Source organism: Limanda limanda, chromosome 6, assembly GCF_963576545.1.
Source record: "Limanda limanda chromosome 6, fLimLim1.1, whole genome shotgun sequence".
Lineage (NCBI taxonomy): Eukaryota > Metazoa > Chordata > Actinopteri > Pleuronectiformes > Pleuronectidae > Limanda > Limanda limanda.
In genome coordinates this window covers 10,084,573-10,104,473 of record NC_083641.1, presented here as the reverse complement: position 1 = coordinate 10,104,473, position 19,901 = coordinate 10,084,573, and the positions used below count along the sequence as shown (strand labels likewise).

At 40.0% G+C, this 19,901-nt stretch overlaps 1 protein-coding gene across 1 annotated transcript in view; it reads left to right on the top strand.

Moving 5' to 3' along the window:
- sez6b (seizure related 6 homolog b) overlaps positions 1 to 19,901 on the top strand; it is a 168,544-nt gene that overhangs the window by 107,139 nt on the left and 41,504 nt on the right. Inside the window, exon 5 of the mRNA XM_061073474.1 lies at positions 18,260 to 18,445. Within this exon, the coding sequence (XP_060929457.1) occupies positions 18,260 to 18,445 (186 nt within the window). The remainder of the gene's footprint in view (positions 1 to 18,259; positions 18,446 to 19,901) is intronic.

The following is a 19,901-nucleotide window of genomic DNA, read 5'->3' as shown; positions in this document are numbered from 1 at the left end:
ATCATCATCACGTCCAGCAGCAGAGAAAACCTAGCAGTTAGTAGGACCTTTAAACCAGTAATAATCGTTTGTACGGTTGCTTACTCATCCCTCCTGTGCCTCCTTCAATATTTGAATTTGCAGGACGCATTGGTTCATCTGCAAGTTACAGCTCCCACACTTTGGGCTAAAACTGTCCACAGATTTGCACCACAGAAATTCTCAATTCTGTGCTTCACAATTCAAACCCCTCCAGAAGCTTTCCTTCCCAGCCTGGCTTTTTTGTCTAAAATACTGAAACAAAGGTTACTGTTCAATACATTCAATGTGTACAGCTTGAGCAGTGAAGGAGTGCATGTGTTGGGTGAGATAGGATTCATCACATTGAGTTGCTGTTGCCACTTATTGTTCCCAGGCAGAGAAAGGAAAGTGCAGTCCAGGCAGCAGTGGAGGAGAATGAGAGACAGACACTATAGACATTCAGTTTTATTCATTGCTGAATGTTCAATATATAATTTCTAACATGTATAAAACAGCCTCCTGGAAATTCTAACCACATCCCCGGCCAATGTTCTCACTTGTCAGGAAGCCACTACACACCCTATATGAAGGCAGGCACAAGGAATCTCATAGTATAGCTTCATTTAAGTGTGTGAGGTGATTTACAATGCATGACCCAGAGTCAATTTTCTATTTTCTGTGGCCAAAAATACTTTTACTAGGCAAAGAGAGATTGTTTTCCTATAAAATAAAATCCCATAGGTTGTTTATGTGTGCAGCTCATTACAACCCAGAGTCATGCTTCATTGTTAAGTGACCTATTGTGTCCTATTATGCCATGAAGTGACTGTAGTAATTATGATGGGGCAAAAGAGGGTCAGGTGACATCGCTATAGAGCCTCAAAGTCCCTGTAGGGAGAATATTCAGGGTGGATGTGGGAATCGACAAACAGACAGTCAGTGGTTCTTTCAACCATGACCACAGTCATGAAATCAATAGTGCGTTTATTATTGTAACTATGACAATGAAGGTCTTCTACCTTTCAGTAATTATTTGTGATCTTTTCCAAAAACCCATCCCGTTTATTTTTTGTGCCAATACCTGAGCAAAGCTTTACCAGTGGTTATTTTTAAACGTTGGTTTTTAGCAGCCAATCTGTGGTATATCTCCTGTCAGTGGGGGCATTAATTCAGGTAAGGATTCTGAGTCATGGCAATTGAGTGATCAGCCGATTACGTTAAATTGAAAATATACAACATTCAGAATAAGATGAACACAATCCTTTTCTCTCAAATTAAAAGTTGACTTCTCAAGGAAAAAATAATCCATCAATGAATACACACAGGGGTTTTGCTGAGCTGGGTCAGGTATACGCAATATCTTTCCGGCCTAATGTACACGTAGGTTAGCAAAATATATCATGATGTAGTTGTTTAACCTATGCTATCTGTTGATGGTTGGGAAGACACACAGTTAACTTATCTACCTGTTGAGCTAACCTAGACTGTGTTGCCGTCATCACTCTTGTTGTCTCATTGGAATAAACATGTTAGCTAGCTATAGAGGCGAAAGATGAATATCAAATGTGATGTGTGGTAAAATACTTTCTGGTTAATTGTTCAAAATACAATTGTCCATCATATATATGAAAATGTCCAAATCCTTCATGAGTTTTTGACCAGGAGTTTTCTACCCCCCTTCTGCATTAACATCCTTGAAACTCTTCTATAACGCTAAATATAGACCGTTGATGATGATCATGTCTTTAAAGTACTTCACTCAATAGTCTTGAGATTTTAAGGAGAAATCTGTTTACTTTGTTGTTCTGTAATTGCAACACATGGCTTCTGAGTTCAACAGAAGTTACTTAAATTAGTTTGATTTGCATATCCTAAATTCCACCGGGACCTTGACAAATAGTAATAAGAGTAAAGTATTGAGACAGTACAGTTTTGCAGAATGAAAGTGTATTTGAGAAAATTCTGTGCATGATTTAATGTATTTGTTCATATTTAATCAAGACTGATTTTGACAGCTGCTTCTATCTGCGTCTTTATTCAAGGGTCTATAGCAAAACAGACCCCATAGGTTAATTTGAAAGACCACAGTATACTTTGACTGACCAAAAGGTCCTTGACAGAAATAAAGTTGTATATTGATAGTAGGCATTGGCATCAACTGGCTGTAACTGAGGCTGAGGGGTAGAGGGGTCATCCTCCAAACAGAAGGACGGAGGCGTGATCCCAGTCTTCGCCATCTGCATACCGAAGTATCCTTGATGCTGAACCCCGAATGGCTCCTCATAAAAGAAAAGTGCTGCCCATAGACACACTGTATGAATGTGTGTGTGAATGGGTGAATGGCAAATCTGTACTGTAGAGTCCTTTGAGTGAATTATTAGTGTCAAAATCTTAGCTCAAAAGACCTCAGTGAACCCTAATAAGAAAACAATACTTTTGAATTAGATTATTTAAATTTAATTTAAGAGCTGCATGCTTCATCTAAATACTTGATTGAAAACACTTTGTATTGTAATTGTATTGTAATCCTCCATCTGACTATTGCATTACTGTAGTAGTGCAAGGATATTAAGCTCAACGTTGAACACAAGAAGGGCTAGTTCATTCTATTCCTTAGATAATTATGAACCAGTGACATGCTGACAAATTAATTAAAAGGACATGTATCTCATATTCTTTTAGTCATTATGAAGATGTGATTGCTACAGGATTTTTCCACGAATCCATTATCGAGGGGGGTTAAATAGTTGCATTATTGAGAATGTTGGCTCAGACCCATATGGGTAAAGACAGGACTATACCGGATTTAGGAATAGAAAATATCCTGGCATGGCTGGCCGAATCAGAAATCAGGAGCATTGGGCCAACCTTGGAATGGCTGACTCAGGAACAGACTCAGGAATACATTTTAGGTCAGTGGGGTCCAGCTTGGGTTCTCGATAGGCGTCAATCAAAGACTTGGTCAGTGGATGTTATGGGTTGCTAAGCAGCTTAGGTTCATAAGGTCTTAGGAGCTGGGTTACCTGGGGAATTAACCTCTTCATAATCCACACTTTCTTCTAGGGTTGGACAGGAAGCTTATCAGTCGAGCTGTTGGCTGAATCAGGGGTGTTATGTCGTTCTTCAGCCACTCTGACAAACGACAGCTTTTTGGACACTTCCTTGCAGGCTATCCTCATATCAGAGTGTAGAACAGATTGTTAAATTCATTCTAAAACAAAACAAGTCAGCTCTGTGATTTATTACACAATGCGAATTGGTTCACTGGATAGTGAAGCAGGCAAGAATCAAGAAAGTCAAATTCAAATTCAGTCAAAAGCAAAAAACAATCCAAGGTCAAACAAAAGCACAAATTCAGAGGAAAGGTAAACAAAACAAGAATTAGGGCACAAAGCACAAAGCAAACAATGGTCCTGGAATCTTGTAATTTAACACATCCATAATTGTGTTTTCATTGTCTATAATCACATGAAACCAAGAATCATTGTATTTCCATTACCCTAGAATGAACCTTGTATACCTGTGTTCTTCCATGGGGTCCAACATGTTGCACTGCCCAGAAGAGACAAACCAAACTCTTGTCCTAGAGATGGCCTTTTGGTTTTCTGTGACCAAAGTGCACGTATGCTGACAATCAGAATAGCAGTACTGTGGAAAATATTCCAGACAAAAACCCGAAAAAGAAGTAGCAGTGTCATTGAGTGTCATTTTTAAATAGAACAACTATTGATCTCAATTTATTTGATAGAACACAGAAGAACAAGAGTTGACAGCAGTCATGGAGCTGCTGTTATTTATAGGCTTTGTCTTTTAGCATCTACAGTTGTCAAAGAAGGATGATGAAGTGTGTGATTTTCATAGAAACTGACATATTTTAACTTGAGATTTAACACTGTCATGGTTTAACAGTCATTCTTTCCATGTTATGTTGCTGTTTCATGAAAGAAGTACTTGACAAAGGAAATGTGAATCATGTCTAAATACAGTGGCTCAGGATAGGATTCACAATACTTCAGAGTTGAGTTTAACAGTTGAATTGTTAATGGATAAATATTTTCCCATTGATCTACTTCAGCAGCACATAACAAATTTAATTTTTTTTCCTGAATATTTGTAAGATTAATAAAATATCTCATTTACATAATGTGTCCAGTACCATCATTCAAAACATGGTTGAAGCCACTTTGGCAGCAATTGCAACTATAGGTCGTATTGGTCATTTCGCTACAAACTTTTAACATCTGTATTCATGCAGATTGTCTTCTTCTTCCATCCTCCAAAGGTAGATAGAATGGGTAGAGTCTCTCATTGGCAGTCAGAGACTTGTCCGAAAGCAAGAGCAGCATTGTCTTGGGTTTACACTACAGGTCATTGTCCTGCTGAAAGCTGAGCCATTGCAGGTGCTTTAAATCAGGCTTTCTTCAAGGACCTCTGTGTATGTGTCTGTTCCCCACTGTAGGCAGTTAGAAATGTCACAGTTCGAACTGTATTGCCCAAAAGGTTCATTTTACAGCACAGTTCACAGTGCTATATTTTGCATATAATCTAATTATCTGGATGAAATTCACCATGATCGTTCTTCTCCATTCCAGCCCTGATTCTCTCAGAAGAAAGATGCATTTCTTTGCTTTCTTAACATGATGACACATTTCAACTTAAGTCATCAATAAAAGTTGGGATCTAATGTTTCATCTCACCTTGACATGGTTTAGATGAGTCTCATAATACAAATAAATCTGTGCAGCTTTTTGCTGTCCTGAGGAGACTGTACAGTAAACCATCCCTTTATCCAGATCCAACACTTCAAAGCCCTGCCCCATCCGACACAGCCGAGGTTACGACATTGTGTGAAATTGAATCTCATCACTTAAGGATATTTCCCTCCCACACTGTCTTGTCCTGTAAAAGCCTGTCACGCCCAATTATTCTCTTTGAGCTTCGATGAGCGAGGCGTAAATGAATCCCCTGTCAGTTTCTGTATTGATATCCAGACATGGAGAAAGATGTATCTATTTTTCATCAGTCCATGTAAAATTCAAGACTGCTAATAGGTCATTTGTCTCTGTTAGGGAAAGAAAATTTCACAGCTCCATAAAACACAATGCTATCTGGACACAGTCCAGGAAATGGTACACCCTTATTCAATGACTGGGACTGATACCTGGAGATGTTTGTACTTGCACTATTATTTTGTATTATGACGAAATTTTAATCATGTAGATAAAAATAAGTGTGTACTAGCTTGTTGGCAGAGAATAAGAGGAGTTAAATAATGGGCAACTCCAATTCTCTATATTGTCATTCCACAAAGTCAAGGGACTTACAGACCAAAATAGTGAAAACTGCAGCAGCAGTGGCAGAACTATACTCTTAGCCCATATAGTTGGGGTCAAGCTCCAACATTTTTCATAACACCAATCAATATATGAGTTATTCCCTCACTGTTATCGCAATTTCTCATGTTTTTCAAATTCTACATTTGACTTAACAACTCAAGGCTCCCTTGATAGCTTTTACCAGTGTTTTCACTTGTATCTCATGGTCTCCACCAGTAGATGCAGTTTGTTCACTGATCATGGAGCTTCATCTGCTGACATGCAAGATGATATTATTTAATTCCAAGCACTTTTACAACCTCTGCAGTAAGCAGGAGAAAGAACACCTTAATAAAATAAACCCAACTCACTGCCGTCTTTCTCTTGGGCTGTCAGTGTCATCACATGATCTTCGTTTAACAGATGGTGTTTACGCAGTATATGGATCTTGTTGCAACACAATTGCAATAAGTGGATCTATCACCATGGAAACTGAGTAAATTGAGTAACCATATGGTTTAAACTCCAAAAAGAGCTAGTAATTCACCGTTGTACTGTAGCTGGGAAGTGCAATTAAAACATTTCCTTTTTGGACTCACCTCCAGCTCAGGCAGTTTGTAGTCTCCAAGCCCCAGCTGAGATCAGCCTGAGGACATCATCAGGGTTATTATTTCTTGGACTTAGACAAAGCTCCCCTAGAGTTGTTTCCACATACTGCAACACTAATCATGATGAATAAACTGATGTTTCAACTTAAACGCAATGGAGTCTCCCTTTAAATAATCCACCCACTAGGGGTGCAGAGTTTTGTATTACTCTGTGCATTCTATTTTCGCGAGTTATAAACCAACACTCATGATGCGAATTAACACAGGCCCGATGGAGCTGCAGTTAATCACATGCACTGTCACAAATCTTGTGTGAGACTGGAAAGCAATGGAGAGAGACAAAAACTAATGAAGCTTTACATTTTATTGTTGGATAAAGATGTATTTAGGCTACTGCTGTACAATAACATATCATATTACAGTGTTTTCATTGATTTACTGGGGCTAAAATCAATATTTTTGTAATAAGTTTGATTAAATAACAGAAAATGATCACCTGAATCTTCGCTCAGCTTAATTGAGCTTTAGCAACTTCATTCACCTCACTGTTCTCATTTTGTGCCACAGCAGGCAGCTGTTCTTTTTGAGCAATAACCTCTAAAACCACGACATGCTCGGCACCAAACAACCGACATCACACATTCAAGCAGAAGGGTCAGAAAAATCGATGTGAAAAACAGTAGTCTTTATGTTCTCTGGTCCTCCTGTAATGTGACTCTTTAATTTGCTGCAGTGTTCCCGATCCTGTTGTGTTGACGTGGTTCTCATCGTAATAAAGTCATTGAAATGTTGATAAGAAGAGAGTCCAAAATTGCCTATTCTCTCTCTTTCTGGCTGCCCTCTCTCTCTCAAATACCCAATTTTCTTTCAATCAGCATGTTTAAAGTAGTTTCAGCAGTCATTCATGCAATCTTTAATTTCATTTCATTTACCACATCCCACATTTTTCACACGAATGTAGGAAAATTATAAAATACAAACAACCTACCCATTAATTTCAGAGGGGGCCTGAAGCTAATCACAGCTGACATTGGGCAAGAGGTCCAGCCCGGAGAGGTCACCAGAGCTGACACAGAGACAAACCATACACGTCCACATTCACATCTACGGACAATGTCTTTGAAATGTGGGAGGCAGCTGGAGTACCCAGAATAAACTCGGGGAAAAGGTGCCTTCTCCACACAGAAAAGTGAACCCGGTACCGTTTAGCTGTGAGGCAAAAGTGCTAACCCCAGCTTCACTGTGCTACCACAACCAACCCTAAAATATGATGCTTTACTTTTGTAAGTCAACTCAACGTCCAAATTCTATATCACACTCACCTCTAGAATGTGAGTTGCTTCTCTTCTGTCAGGTGTCTGATGCCAGATGGCAGTGATGATGATGATGATCATGCTATGCACAGGTGATTTTAGCCATGTTAGTGGATGGTTCAACTGACCAAACAAAAAAGTCAAAGTTTCTCACAGTTAGGCAGTTCAGGTAGTTCAATTCGTCTGATATCTGTCCCAGTGTTTGATTTTAATTAGTAATTTGATGTTATAAAAATGGGGTCAAATGTCTCGATTGACAGCTGAGAATAACTTATGGTTGGTTTGTATGTTCCACATCAGCAATAAGACTCTTTAACAAATTCTCCTTCTTAATTAGGTTTCAGCTTCTGAGTTATTAACTTCAACACAAAGCATGTCTGCCCAACATTGTCTCTGTCAATATATGTCTTCTGAAAGCTTCTCGATGGACACCATACCACAAAAGTATTTGTCCTTGTAGCTTATCCACTTCAGCTGCATGATTCCTGCTGTAATGAAGCTAACAGTATTATGTTTCATCAATGCAAGCTTGTCCTCGCAAACTACAAACACTGGCTCGACTTTCACTTAAAAAGAAAAAGAATAATGAGTTTCTCTTGGAAAGATAAACATTCTGCATAAACTTTTCTTGACAGCTATGTGTGTTTTGATTGAACCGACCATATCATGACAATCATCCTTACACCCTCTGTCCCGCTGTCTTTTGAACGATAAACAATTTTCATTAATCCTTTTTTTCTATCACTGTCAAGCTATTAAGCCATCATACCATGTGCTTGCATTTCACATTAAAAGCCTTCTACTGATTTAAAGGGCAAGGGATGTTGAGTTTGAAGGGGAGAAAACTAGACTAGAAATACTGACGTTGCCATTCTTATACTCGCAGGCCCCAAAGAGAAACAATATACAGCAATTAAAGTCACTGCCCTTGTGGGGATTGTGAATGTTGGGCTGCAGCAAAGATGTGTCATCAGCTACCGCTGGTTCACCTCAAGAGAGTCTTCCCGTCCCTGTCATTACAAGCTCAATATGTCCTTTCACTGGCCTATAGAGCACCTGGCCTTCAGAGGACAGTGCTAGCTGCTACCGGGTGATTTACCTCGGGGCGGGAGGTCCGATGCTCCATGCCACGTTCGGCTAATTGAAAAACAAACGGCAGGGTGATTTTGCTATAACAACATGTCCATGTCCCTCAGCTACAGGCCCCCGCTGAGCTGAGATGCTGCTGCAATAAAGCATAAATAAAATGGATTGCCGGGGCAGAGGGTGGGTGTGGGGGTTGCACAGTATGTTAGAAGTCCCCTCCTTGGCTCATTGACTCCCAGGGAGCGAGGCGAATAGAGGAGAGCTGCGTTTTCACTGCAACATACGATAGATTGGACCACAGTCTGCCAGCAATTTGTTCTTTCCTCGTTTTTTTTTTCTATCAGCTCATCTGTGGTCCTCTGCTTTATGTATGATCTCCACGTGGGTGTTTCTGTGCCTTCATCCTCTCTTTCCTGCTGGCTATTTATCATAGTTGATGGCCTTTTGAGGGTAGAGAGAGGAGGGGTTGCAGCCCCAGTGGATTCTCCTCAGGGCAGCTTTTGTCGGTCTTCTCCAACTTTCTGTTTGTTTTTCTCTTCTGTTCTCTCTGTCAAGACTCCCTCCCAGTAGATCTCGGCGAAATTAGGACAAAGCAGAAATTGTCTGGAATACAGTTGAAACAGAACAAAAGTGGAGCATCATCTTTTTTTAAAACCACCTCTGATCTAATGTCAACTCCTCCTTGAATACATCTAGTTGCTGTGTCACTACTAATACGATTATTTTGTTATCTTATATTGGAGCAGCAAAATCATTCTATTGTAGTACGGAAAGATTTTACTCGGTCAACTAGTTTGTTTTACAAAAGAAAGTGGCATACTCATACAAAAGAGCTGCTACCTTACTTCAAAGCCAGACTGTGGTTTTCATACTCTTCAGGGATGTGTTTTTGATTACAAGGTGAAAAGTTTAGATTTGACTAAATGTTGAATGAACCAAACATTTGCTTTATGGGATCATTCATGGGATCAATGAGGCCATTGCAGCAGTATGTATTATATCATATGCATATATATGCAGAATGTTATCAAATATATGTTTTATCCTAAAATTATCAAATACTGGCAAGTCTAACAAAAACGTTTTACTTCCTGTCACACTTAAGCCTAAATTCACAAGACTTAGTTAAGAGTTCTCAATTCATAGCTACTAGTTTAATTTCACACAAATAGGACCCCTGCCCTGTATTCTCACCACTCTCACCAGGCATCTGGTTTCAACCAACAAGCTCTGACACCCTCCTGCCCGCTGCACTGCTCAGCAACAAACACACACACTCAGAGACCAGCTGGAGAACACTGTGTTGCAATTAGCAGCTGAAGAGCCAGACATTTTTTCTACAGGGTGGGTGGAGGCCATGAAAAGCAGGTGAATATTGAACTTGAATTCATCAGCTGGACATAAGCACAACTCCAGAGTAATGTGAGTTCATGTTGCTCTCTGTCGCCTGGCTGTGTGAATACTTTAGGCAAGTGTAACAAAATAAGGCTGTGTTCACAGATTATACCTAAAGATATAAACAGACATGGTTAACTGCATGTAAATCTTGCACCATCATCCACTGTTAAGCTGTTTTCAGACATGAACTCTGGAAAATGTCCACACTTCTCGGGCCGAACACTGGTATGTTGTGTTTGCTCACAACATATCAACCAAGGTGTCGGTCCTTATCACAAAGAGCTCTCTAATCACGATTCTTTCCAAGTGGACATCTTTGTCAGTGTCTTCTACATGTATGGCTCCTCGTTTGTATACTGAGATATTTCTATTCATTTCGTTTTTTTTTTACTTTTGCGTCCTTCACATCTCAGAATTGTTATCAACACATTCTCTTGCCGTGAATCCTCTGGAGAATCTCCTGCTGTTTTCTCACTATGGCTTGGGTCCACTGTATACGACTCGGATAATTACTTTCTATATGAAGATATTTGCATTGATATTTGTTCTGCTCGGGATAATTTCAGTAGATTATGCAGGGTTCAGTGCATGTCGGAAAGCAGCTTTAACGTTATTCCAGATTTAGAACGAATGAGAGAATTGGCTGGCATACCTGTCTGTCTCTAACTAACCTGCATGCAGACGTACACCCTGTCTGTGCTCCCACAAGCCTGAGAGACACACACTGCTGAAGCAGAGATAATAGCCAGAAGTTAACGAGCGAGTTCTGGAAAAGTCTGCTTTTGGCAGTTGTCAGGCAGTTTTTCATTTGTTTTGGAGGGCCGATGTCTCCCGCTCCTAACTACTCTGTTATTGCGTTTTCAAGTTTGCTCATTAGTTGAAAGTTACGGTATCCTATGCTACTTCTAATGTTTAATTGTAGGGCTCTAATTGGCCAGGGGATTTGTTGTTCAGAATATACGGACACGCCTTCAAAGACATTCATGGTCTGGCTTTCGATCAAATAATTCACAATGCAGACTGGATACTGACTATGCTATAGATCTGGGTACATATAAGGAGATACAATAGTCTATTGTGCATTATGAGCTAGACAGAAGTATATGTGTAGTAGGTCATATGTAAAGATTTTTTTCTATGTATTGATTTCTTCTTGAATGCATGCAGAGAAAGAACATTGACTCCGTGCTGTTATTATAGTAACTGAATTGAGATTCATAATCTCTTGAGTCTGAATCAAACCTTCCTCATTGAGAGGAATCGTCTGTGAATCTCATATTGGTGCTTCAAGCAGGATTTACTGAAAACCCCGAAACTCAGGTTATAGCTTTGAGTATATGCCTTTAGGTGAAGGAATTTGTGAAATGGTTCTTATGTCTATGCACTGTATATATTAGGTTTAGTAGCCATATATAGTAATGCCTAACTGACCCTTTCAGACAATCGTAGCATATGTGCCAGAAATGAAGCATGACACCCTCAGAAAATAGCCTGGGGACTTTTGCCCACAAGCTCTGTCACAGCTGCACGGCAGCGAAGTGCAGAAACAGAACGGCGAGATGCATTAATCTCTGCAGACTTTTTCAGCTCCTCGCAGTAATACGGGGCCAATGGTCAGCAGAAATAAATGCTCTGTGCAACAAAATGAGATTAGAGATGAAGTTTGATCCTCGCACAGCCATTCCACATGAAAGCCACATCACAATGTGAGCGCAAAATAAATAAATTCAATTTACATCCGTCAGTTACAGGGAACCATTAAACAGCTCCAATTATTGCTCTTCCCCTGTGATCTACACTGTGGCCATGAGGCCTGATTAGATGTGGTGGAGGCCAACGTTTCCTCAGAGCAGCTGTAGAGAGCCGCTTATGGCCAGTCTGGAGCTTGTGTTCGTTTAGCAGCTCAGCAGCAGCAGAGGAAGCAGTAATACATCCTACTTAAGTACAAGTACTGATAATAACAGCTGAGAGTTTACAGTAAGGGGAGCAATAGAAATGTTTTATGTAAAAGTCATCATACATAACTTACTGTTTCAGACATTTTTCTATTTACTTAAAGGGATAGTCTTCCGAAAAATAGAAATTCACTCATTATCTACTCAACACAATGCTGATGGAGGAGAGGGTGAAGTGTTTGAGTCCACAAAACACTTTTAGAATCTCATGGGTAAACAGCGTTGCAGCCTAATCCAATACAATTGAAGTAAATGGTGACCACTTCTTCAAACAGAAAAAAAAACAGGAACAAAAAACAGTGATCGCATAAAACGACACTCAAAATCAACTTTAAACTGTGTCATTTACACCAAATGTTAAGCCTAAAAGTCTGCAACCAGATGTAGTGATGCTACCGCATGTAGTGATGCTGATGTGCACCCTGCTTGTGTTTCCGGTGGGGGTCAGGCGAACATGAACGTGGCTATGAGGAGGATATCAGAGGACATTTAGACTAAAAATATTGTGGAAAAGACACAGTTTGAGTCAAAAATGAATGTCAGGGCTTGCAGACACTTGGATGACAGCACAGGAGCAGTATGGGTGATTTTATAATTGTATTGGATTTGGCAGCAAAACTGTTTACCCCTGAGATTCCAAAAGTAAAAAAAGATATGGTATATATAGGGTTGCAAAATTCCGGGAATATTCAAAGTTGGAAACTTTCCATGGGAATATACGGGAATTAACGGGAATAAACGGGAATAAACGGGAATATACAGGAATTAACGGGAATAAACTGGAAATGTTGTGGGTAATTTATACTAACTGTATTTACCTTGTCATATACAGACATACATATAAACATTTTGTTTTGTCATAGGCTGATTTGAGCCCTGAGGAAACTTTGGGCACTTGACTATATGCTTCTGCATCGTGTCACACAGCCTTTCTCTACATTGGACGGGGTGAAATGTCTCCACACATGAGATAGTGCACATGGCATTGTTCTGTAGAATAAGATGAGAAAAAAGTTTGTAAAAAGCACTAATGCAATGCCGGAGATATAAATAGTTAGCCAAACAATTGGAATCGTCTGTAAACATATTTTACAATTGATGGATAAATGAATGGAAATAGGCTAGATGAACAGATGAACAATCCTCAATCAGCACGCTAATATATTTTCCCGAGTAATATCATCGAACTAGTCCTGCACACTACAGCAGGCCTCAATAGCCCTGCTGTAGTGTGCAGGATGCTGGGAATTATCTGTGCATGTGATGGAAGAATGCAAAGTGGAGGGTTGAAATTCAACGTGCAGAGTGTACTGCATTCCATACATCTTTAAATTAGAGTTTTGAATGATGTTTTTATTGCTCAGCGTTTAATTTGCTTAGTTTTTTTTTTTCAAAATTCCCATAATTCCCAAGCTAAACTTCCCATGGAAAGTTTCCGGAAAGTTTCCGGAAATTTACTGGAAACTTTACGCCCCTTTGCAACCCTAGGTATATCACACAGGGTGTTATCGTTGTTCAGCTTTATCCACAATAAGGCAAATGTCTAGATAGAGTACTGTTTGAGACCAACGGTCATGTCAGCAGCTAGTAGTCTGGTCCTGAAATTTAAAGCATGTTCCGTTCTAGTGTTTGAAATGTTTTAGTAGGTGTTATAATTCCTGAGTTTTAATGCATTATAAATATTATAAATAGTGAACAGAGAAGGTGAAGTCCACAATAAATTCAGCTTAATTTGTTGAATAACATAGAGAGAGTAAAAGTATAGGTTTTGCTGCACTAACTGTCGATTGATTATATTTCCTAAAAATAAAAAACTGTGCCCAGCTGGGATGCCGATGTCAGCATGAACACTAATGTTTTCCCCGTCCTGGGAAGTTCGTCCTCAACATCCCAGCTGGGTTCTCATGATTTCCCATGACATAGAAATCTTTACACAGCACTCCATAAATAGGCTTTTATGACAGGGGGGGGGGCAATCTAACTGACAGTGTAGTAAAAGATACATCTGCTATCCAGTCTATAATGTATTGGCACACACTGAGCGGCCGGTCATCTCAGGAGCTGCTGGTGAGGAAGGGGGAATGTCATATCTCCAAAAATTTCAGTGCAAATTTCCAAAAAATAATTTTTTTTGGTAAACCATCTGCAAATTTGAAAAAAAAATGTTTCTTTCTTTCTTAAAAAATATGGCAATTATTGTTTATGTATAAGTTGGACGGGCTGGCATCTGTAATGTAGCCTTTTTTCGACACTATAGTGCAGAGCCTCTTTCCCATTAGTCAAAAACTCATTAACAACTCACATCTGGATTTTTTTCATATATAATATTTTAATGGCTCCTGCTCCAATCGGCAGCGACAGAAACAATTTCTTCCTCTTCTGTATTTTTTTCACTCTGGTTGCAGACTGCTTAACGGTTTTGAACATAACTCACTCTTAAAAAAAACAAAAGGCAAACTCCATTCTGGTAATGGGAAAGAAGTCAACTTTTCCTTTTTTGGTGGGTTTACCTGCATTTCAAAAACTCTTGTTTACCCACTAGTTTTGGTATAAATAGGTAAAGGTTGAGTTGACGGAATAAGAGGACAAGCTCAGGAACCAGGAAATATTTTGAAACCACACAGTCCCAGCAACCTGTTGTTAAACCTTAGGTCCAACTTTTGTTCTGACAGACAAGTAGCATTACTTCATTAAAGATATGTTTACATTTTATTTGTATTTGCTCTCCCCTCCTCATCACCTATGTTTGGCTGCTCGTCTTTCTCTTCTCAAGAACCAAACATTCCCTTCGATCTACTGGACTCCAGCTGCAGGTCAATGTGTGCCTTTTAGTATGGAAGAAGAAATAAATGCGGTGCTTATCAATAACCTTCCATTAAAACCAAAACATGACAAATGGCCTTTAGGTCTCAGAAGACAAGACAAAGTGATGTACCATATAGCAGACATTCTCCCGCTTCGAAGGCAATTTGTCTCTGTGAAAGCTCTCTGCAAAGCACCAGTGTTATGATTCCACAATGCTACCATGATGGCTCTTTTATCTCTTTTCTAGTCTCCAGTGAGCCTGTGAGTTTTCGCAGTTTTTGGTTGGCTTGGATATTAATAGCTACATCGGACCATGGTAATGACTAGCTTAGGGAGTGATAGGACACAGCTCCGGCAGCTGCTGCTACTGCTACGGCAGCACTAGCCTGGGATGATGCTCCTAATGAGAAATACTATAAAGACCAACACTGCTCTTCTTATCACTGTTTCAGGGAGACACCACGGCACCAGCACCATCCCTCAGCACTAACACAGTGTTGGAAGCGGGGGAGGTCATAGGTTGTCATTTATTGGCCTTTTTAATCTCCCTACATATTTCCTATCCTGAGGCGCAGAGTTGTCCCCAGCAGACAGAATCGATAGCAGCCCAACTGCCAAGCCATCCGAGGGCTAACAATAAAACGAGGACAATTACACCGAGATGGATCAGAGACTTTAGCAGAAATATATTATTACTTTGTTTGGCCCTGCACCAGGAGGCTGAGGTATGACAAATCATCAGCAATAAAAAAAAAAAGCCAGTTAGTTAACTGGCCACCTGAGAGCCAGCAAAGATGTGTTCTTCACAGATTGTCAGTGGTGTAACAGGCCTTTGTACAAGTGTTAGTGTGTGTGTGTGTGCGTGTGTGTGTGTGTGTGTGTGTGTGTGTGTGTGTGTGTGTGTGTGTGTGTGTGTGTGGAGATGCTTCCATACAGATCCAGCAGTTGGTATTCTCAGGGGGTCCCTGCTAAACCAGATATCACTGTGGTGGTGTTGATGTTGTGTACTTTCCAGTGGATGTTCGTTGTTTCGTTTACCTCTGTCGAAGCAGACGTCTTTGTAAAATGTTAAATTATTGACACGTACATGAAAGTTTGACAGGACACTCACAAACTACTCTGCTTTAATTCTAGTCTTAGAAATCATTCAGTGCAGTATCTCTATTTAAAGAATCTCACCTGGTGAGCATACTCTGAAATGCAAATGATGTGCCATGGATGCTAAATATGGAATGTCCCCTCCCCCTTCCTGGTCTATATTTAGCAATCACATGTATTGTACTTTATCAAAGACAAGTCCATATTTCGATTTTATTTTAATATACACAGGTATATCTTGTTCATATTTCAGTCAAAACGTCCCTGTAGTCTGACCTGTTTCTGTTTGAATTGTCAATGTAAGCTCGACTCTGAGCTGCTCTCATACAAGCACTGAGCTCCAGAGATCCACAGACATTCTGTGGAGAGGCTGGATATATAAACACAAAAGTGTTGATGACACTTCTAACATGCAACAGATGCGAAAAACTTAAACACTACAATTATATCAGAATAAAAACCAGTGCCATACAATGTCAAGAGAGCTTTTGGTGAAGAAGGCCAACACCAGTGCAATGTGATGTTAACAAAGACACATGATGTTATGTCCTGTCTCTGCCGGCTGCACCTCCCCTCACCTGAAAGCTCCAGAGATTTCTCTGCTCTTGTGAACATTCTGAGAATCTCCTACTGCATTTCGCGATTGTGAAAGGCAACCTCCGGAGAAAGTCCGGGCACAATTCTCCGGACATCCACCAGAGGTCATGTCTGAAAATAACTCATGGTAACTCGTTGTCTCCATTCATACATTTCCACAGTGCCAGTCTGCCTCAGCACTATTCACCACTCTGCTGCTTTTTTTTTGCATCAATCATGTTCCTGCTTTTAGTCAAGGGATCTTGACTAAAAGCAAGGGATCTTGACTAAAAGATCCCTTGACTAAATCAAAGACTTGGGCCAGTCCTGGTTGTTTCACACAAGAAGTGTCCTTTTCACTATTATTTATCTCTGTGCTCAGTAATAACAAGTGACATTGCAAAGTCCTCCAAAGACAGTTCAACAATAAACTTTTTTATTGTTTGATTGCTGGATGTTGTGTGCCAAGCTTTTTAGAAACAGCCTATGGTGCAGAGTGAGGATAGAGTGTTCCTACCTGGTTTATCTCCAATGAAGACTTTACAGTCCATGTTTTTCAAATTAAATGACTAAATTTGCTTTATTAATGTGTATTAAAGTGTTTGGATTATACATATGTTCGAATGACCTTCTTAACTGGTGTTATTTTTCCAAAATATTGCATATTGGCTATTTCAGCTATCTGTTACGCTAACGACACAACACCTTCAGACCCAAGGTCAAAACTTTTCATAATGAAAGCTCTATAATTCAGCACGGTATAAAGCATTGCAGCAGCAAGCCAAAGCTTGTGCTTTTACTTTAAACACAAACTGCAAAACTGGAAGAAATTCAATGAATGTTGTTGACATAACGGAGATAAGCATTCATCACAGGTCAGTCCGGCTGTGTCTGATGTGGTGAAATGATCTGGAGGCGATTTTGACCTGAGGTTTGACCCAGTTGCCGACCACACTTCTAGTTTATCTGAGGACTTGGAGGAAAACATGTTCCACTTGGTCCACAGACTAAAGGGAAACTGCCCCGCCCCCCACTGACTGCTAAAAAACATAAGCACTGTGCTTTTTATAATGTGTTTGATATACTCTTTGAGGTCTTGCTGCTGCTATCCCTGCCTTAAGCTTTCCCTGTAGGTAGGTGCAATCTCTCCATCTCTGTCTGTCCACGTAGGAACATTGAAGGGCAGGAGGCCCCAGAACAGAGCTATACCACCAAATGTAAATTATGCAGTGGCAAATAAAGTTTTCTTTGACTTAAGTGGTCCTGACTGAAATGAAGTTTGGGGTGTGTGTAAGAGAAAATGATCTAATGTGAAAACGTAGAGGGGCACTAAGAGCAGCCTGCACGTCTAATGAAAAAGAAATGACAAAGTAGAAAGATCTAAATTAATTAGTGATGACAACACTTGGTTTGTTAAAAATGGAGAGTGAGAGCGGCAGAGTGGTGAATATGACTTCACTCTGTTGTTTTACTGATACAGTGCATTATACTGACTTTCCCATGTGAGGCATTATAGTACAGCTTTATTCTGTTTCATTAGATTCTGGTCTGTTTCTTTGCATATTCTGCAAGACTTGACCATTACTCAGTTCTCATCTCAACCTCCTTGATTCCTCTCTTTGATATGCAATAGCCTGAAAATTCAAAGGTGGAACAAACACTGATGAAGGACAATGGCCCCGCTTCGCAAAATGCAGCTTTTACCCTTTCATTTTCACAGAAGTGATTTGGGTGAATCATTTTAAAATTGCCTGAGTAATGTTCTCTGGTTGCCGAGGCCATCAAAATTGGGATTGGTAAATGTGCTAAATAGAGAAATCAGGTTATGGTTTTGCCCATTTGTGGTGATTTAGAGGATTTCATTACTGGAGCTAATGTGGTTATTTTTATGAAGTTTTGCAGGAAGTTGTTTTGGTGTGACACAAACCACAAGCTTTAACTAACTTCCCTGGTTCCTTTCGGCTTCTAAATACCAGGATCACCTCTTGCGGAAATATCTCTCTTCTTTGGGTGTGTCTCTCTTTTTGTCAATGTCTGTCTTCTGCTGATAGTCTTGTTTCTTTCTGACTCTTTCATTGCTCTTTTTCTCTCTGTGTCTCTTGCAGTCTTCGTGTTGAGCTGTGTCTTCCCCCAGCGGCCCCTTTACGGAGATGTATCAGTGAGCAGTCTCCATTCTGGAGGAGAGGCTTTCTTCTCCTGCCTGACTGGTTACCAGCTGCAAGGCCCCAGTGTGCTGACCTGCCGCAATGCGAGCACCCCCTACTGGAGTGGCAAGGAACCACACTGCCTAGGTAAGGTCACCACAGCCTGGGGGAACACGATCAAAGATAACCCTTGACATCCACAGTTATGAAGGACAGCAACTAAACACTGAGACTATTTGAAATAATTACAGAAATGTAAGATTTTGCTCCACAGTTTATTGATTTTTTTTCCCACTTGTCTGTCATTTTTCCAAGATATCAGCTTCACAGAAATAATTCTTCATGTTTTATCGCTCTTCCTATCGTTGCTATTGAAAAGGGCAAGAAGAGAAAAAATTTCTTACCATCTTTGAGCATAGTACACCACTGCTGTGTCATTTTGTTGTTAGCAAGCCTGAGCATTGGAGCCTCATCTGTTGTTTAGACCCGATGGGCTTTTTCTGCTCCTTTCAATATCGGTTTTCTCATTTATACTGTTTTCTGTGTTCCAGCCCCTCTATGCCAGCTTTCCGCACAATTCCCATCAATAGTATTTTATTTCATTTTTTCTCTTTTCTGTCTCTTTGTTTATTTTCTTTTTTTTTTGCAGCCAAGAGTTATCTATTGGACCTTCTAGTCCTTATGCATGACAACCATATAGATAGACAGACCTGGACTCCCACAGGAGTGTGTGGATGATGAATGGTTTTTTTTTTCTTTATCTGCTCTGATGGGGCTGGCTGATGAATAATAAGTGACAATTTTGCTCCTGACCACTCGGATCAACTCTGATTCGCAGCACAGGAAATAAGCCTCTGAGAGCCATTTCTAAGAGGGGGGTTTGTGTGACTGTGCATCTGTATCTTTGCCATCTTGATTGTGTATGTGCTTGTGTGTGTGTTTGTGTGTATGTATTTGTGTGGGCATCAGAGCATAAAGAAGGTGTATTGAGGTGTGATTACTGAAATCTGGGCAAGATGCCACTGGGTTTACTCTTCCTGCTCTGCTTTAATTAAGCTTTGTCTGCACGAGTAACCTTGACCTGATCAGCTGGGACAGACACACACGCACACACACACACACACAGACACACACACACACACACACACACACACACACACACACACACACACACACACACACACACACACACACACAAACACCTTTCTATCGCTGCAAATAGCTTTTCTGTATGTGTTAATAAATCCGATCCTATCTCTTTTATTTCTCACCTTGCTTATTGGTTTCCTCAATGAAAAGTAAACAGTTATTTTTTGTTGATTCGTTTTCATTTTCATCTTTGTTCTTGCTTTCATTGAGATTCACTGTCTAACAAATTATAGCACACACACGCACAGACACACACATAAACTTGACATCCTCTTATCTTGCTACATAGAATTGTACATTTCCACGGAAATCCCATCTGCATGACGAAAGGGTCAGAATCCATTTTATAAACACAAATACTCTCTGTCTTCATAAGTTTGTTCTAGTTTCTTCCATTTTGTCTGTTTTTGTTACGGTTGCAAAACGTCCTGCACAAGCATTCTGCATTAAAGCC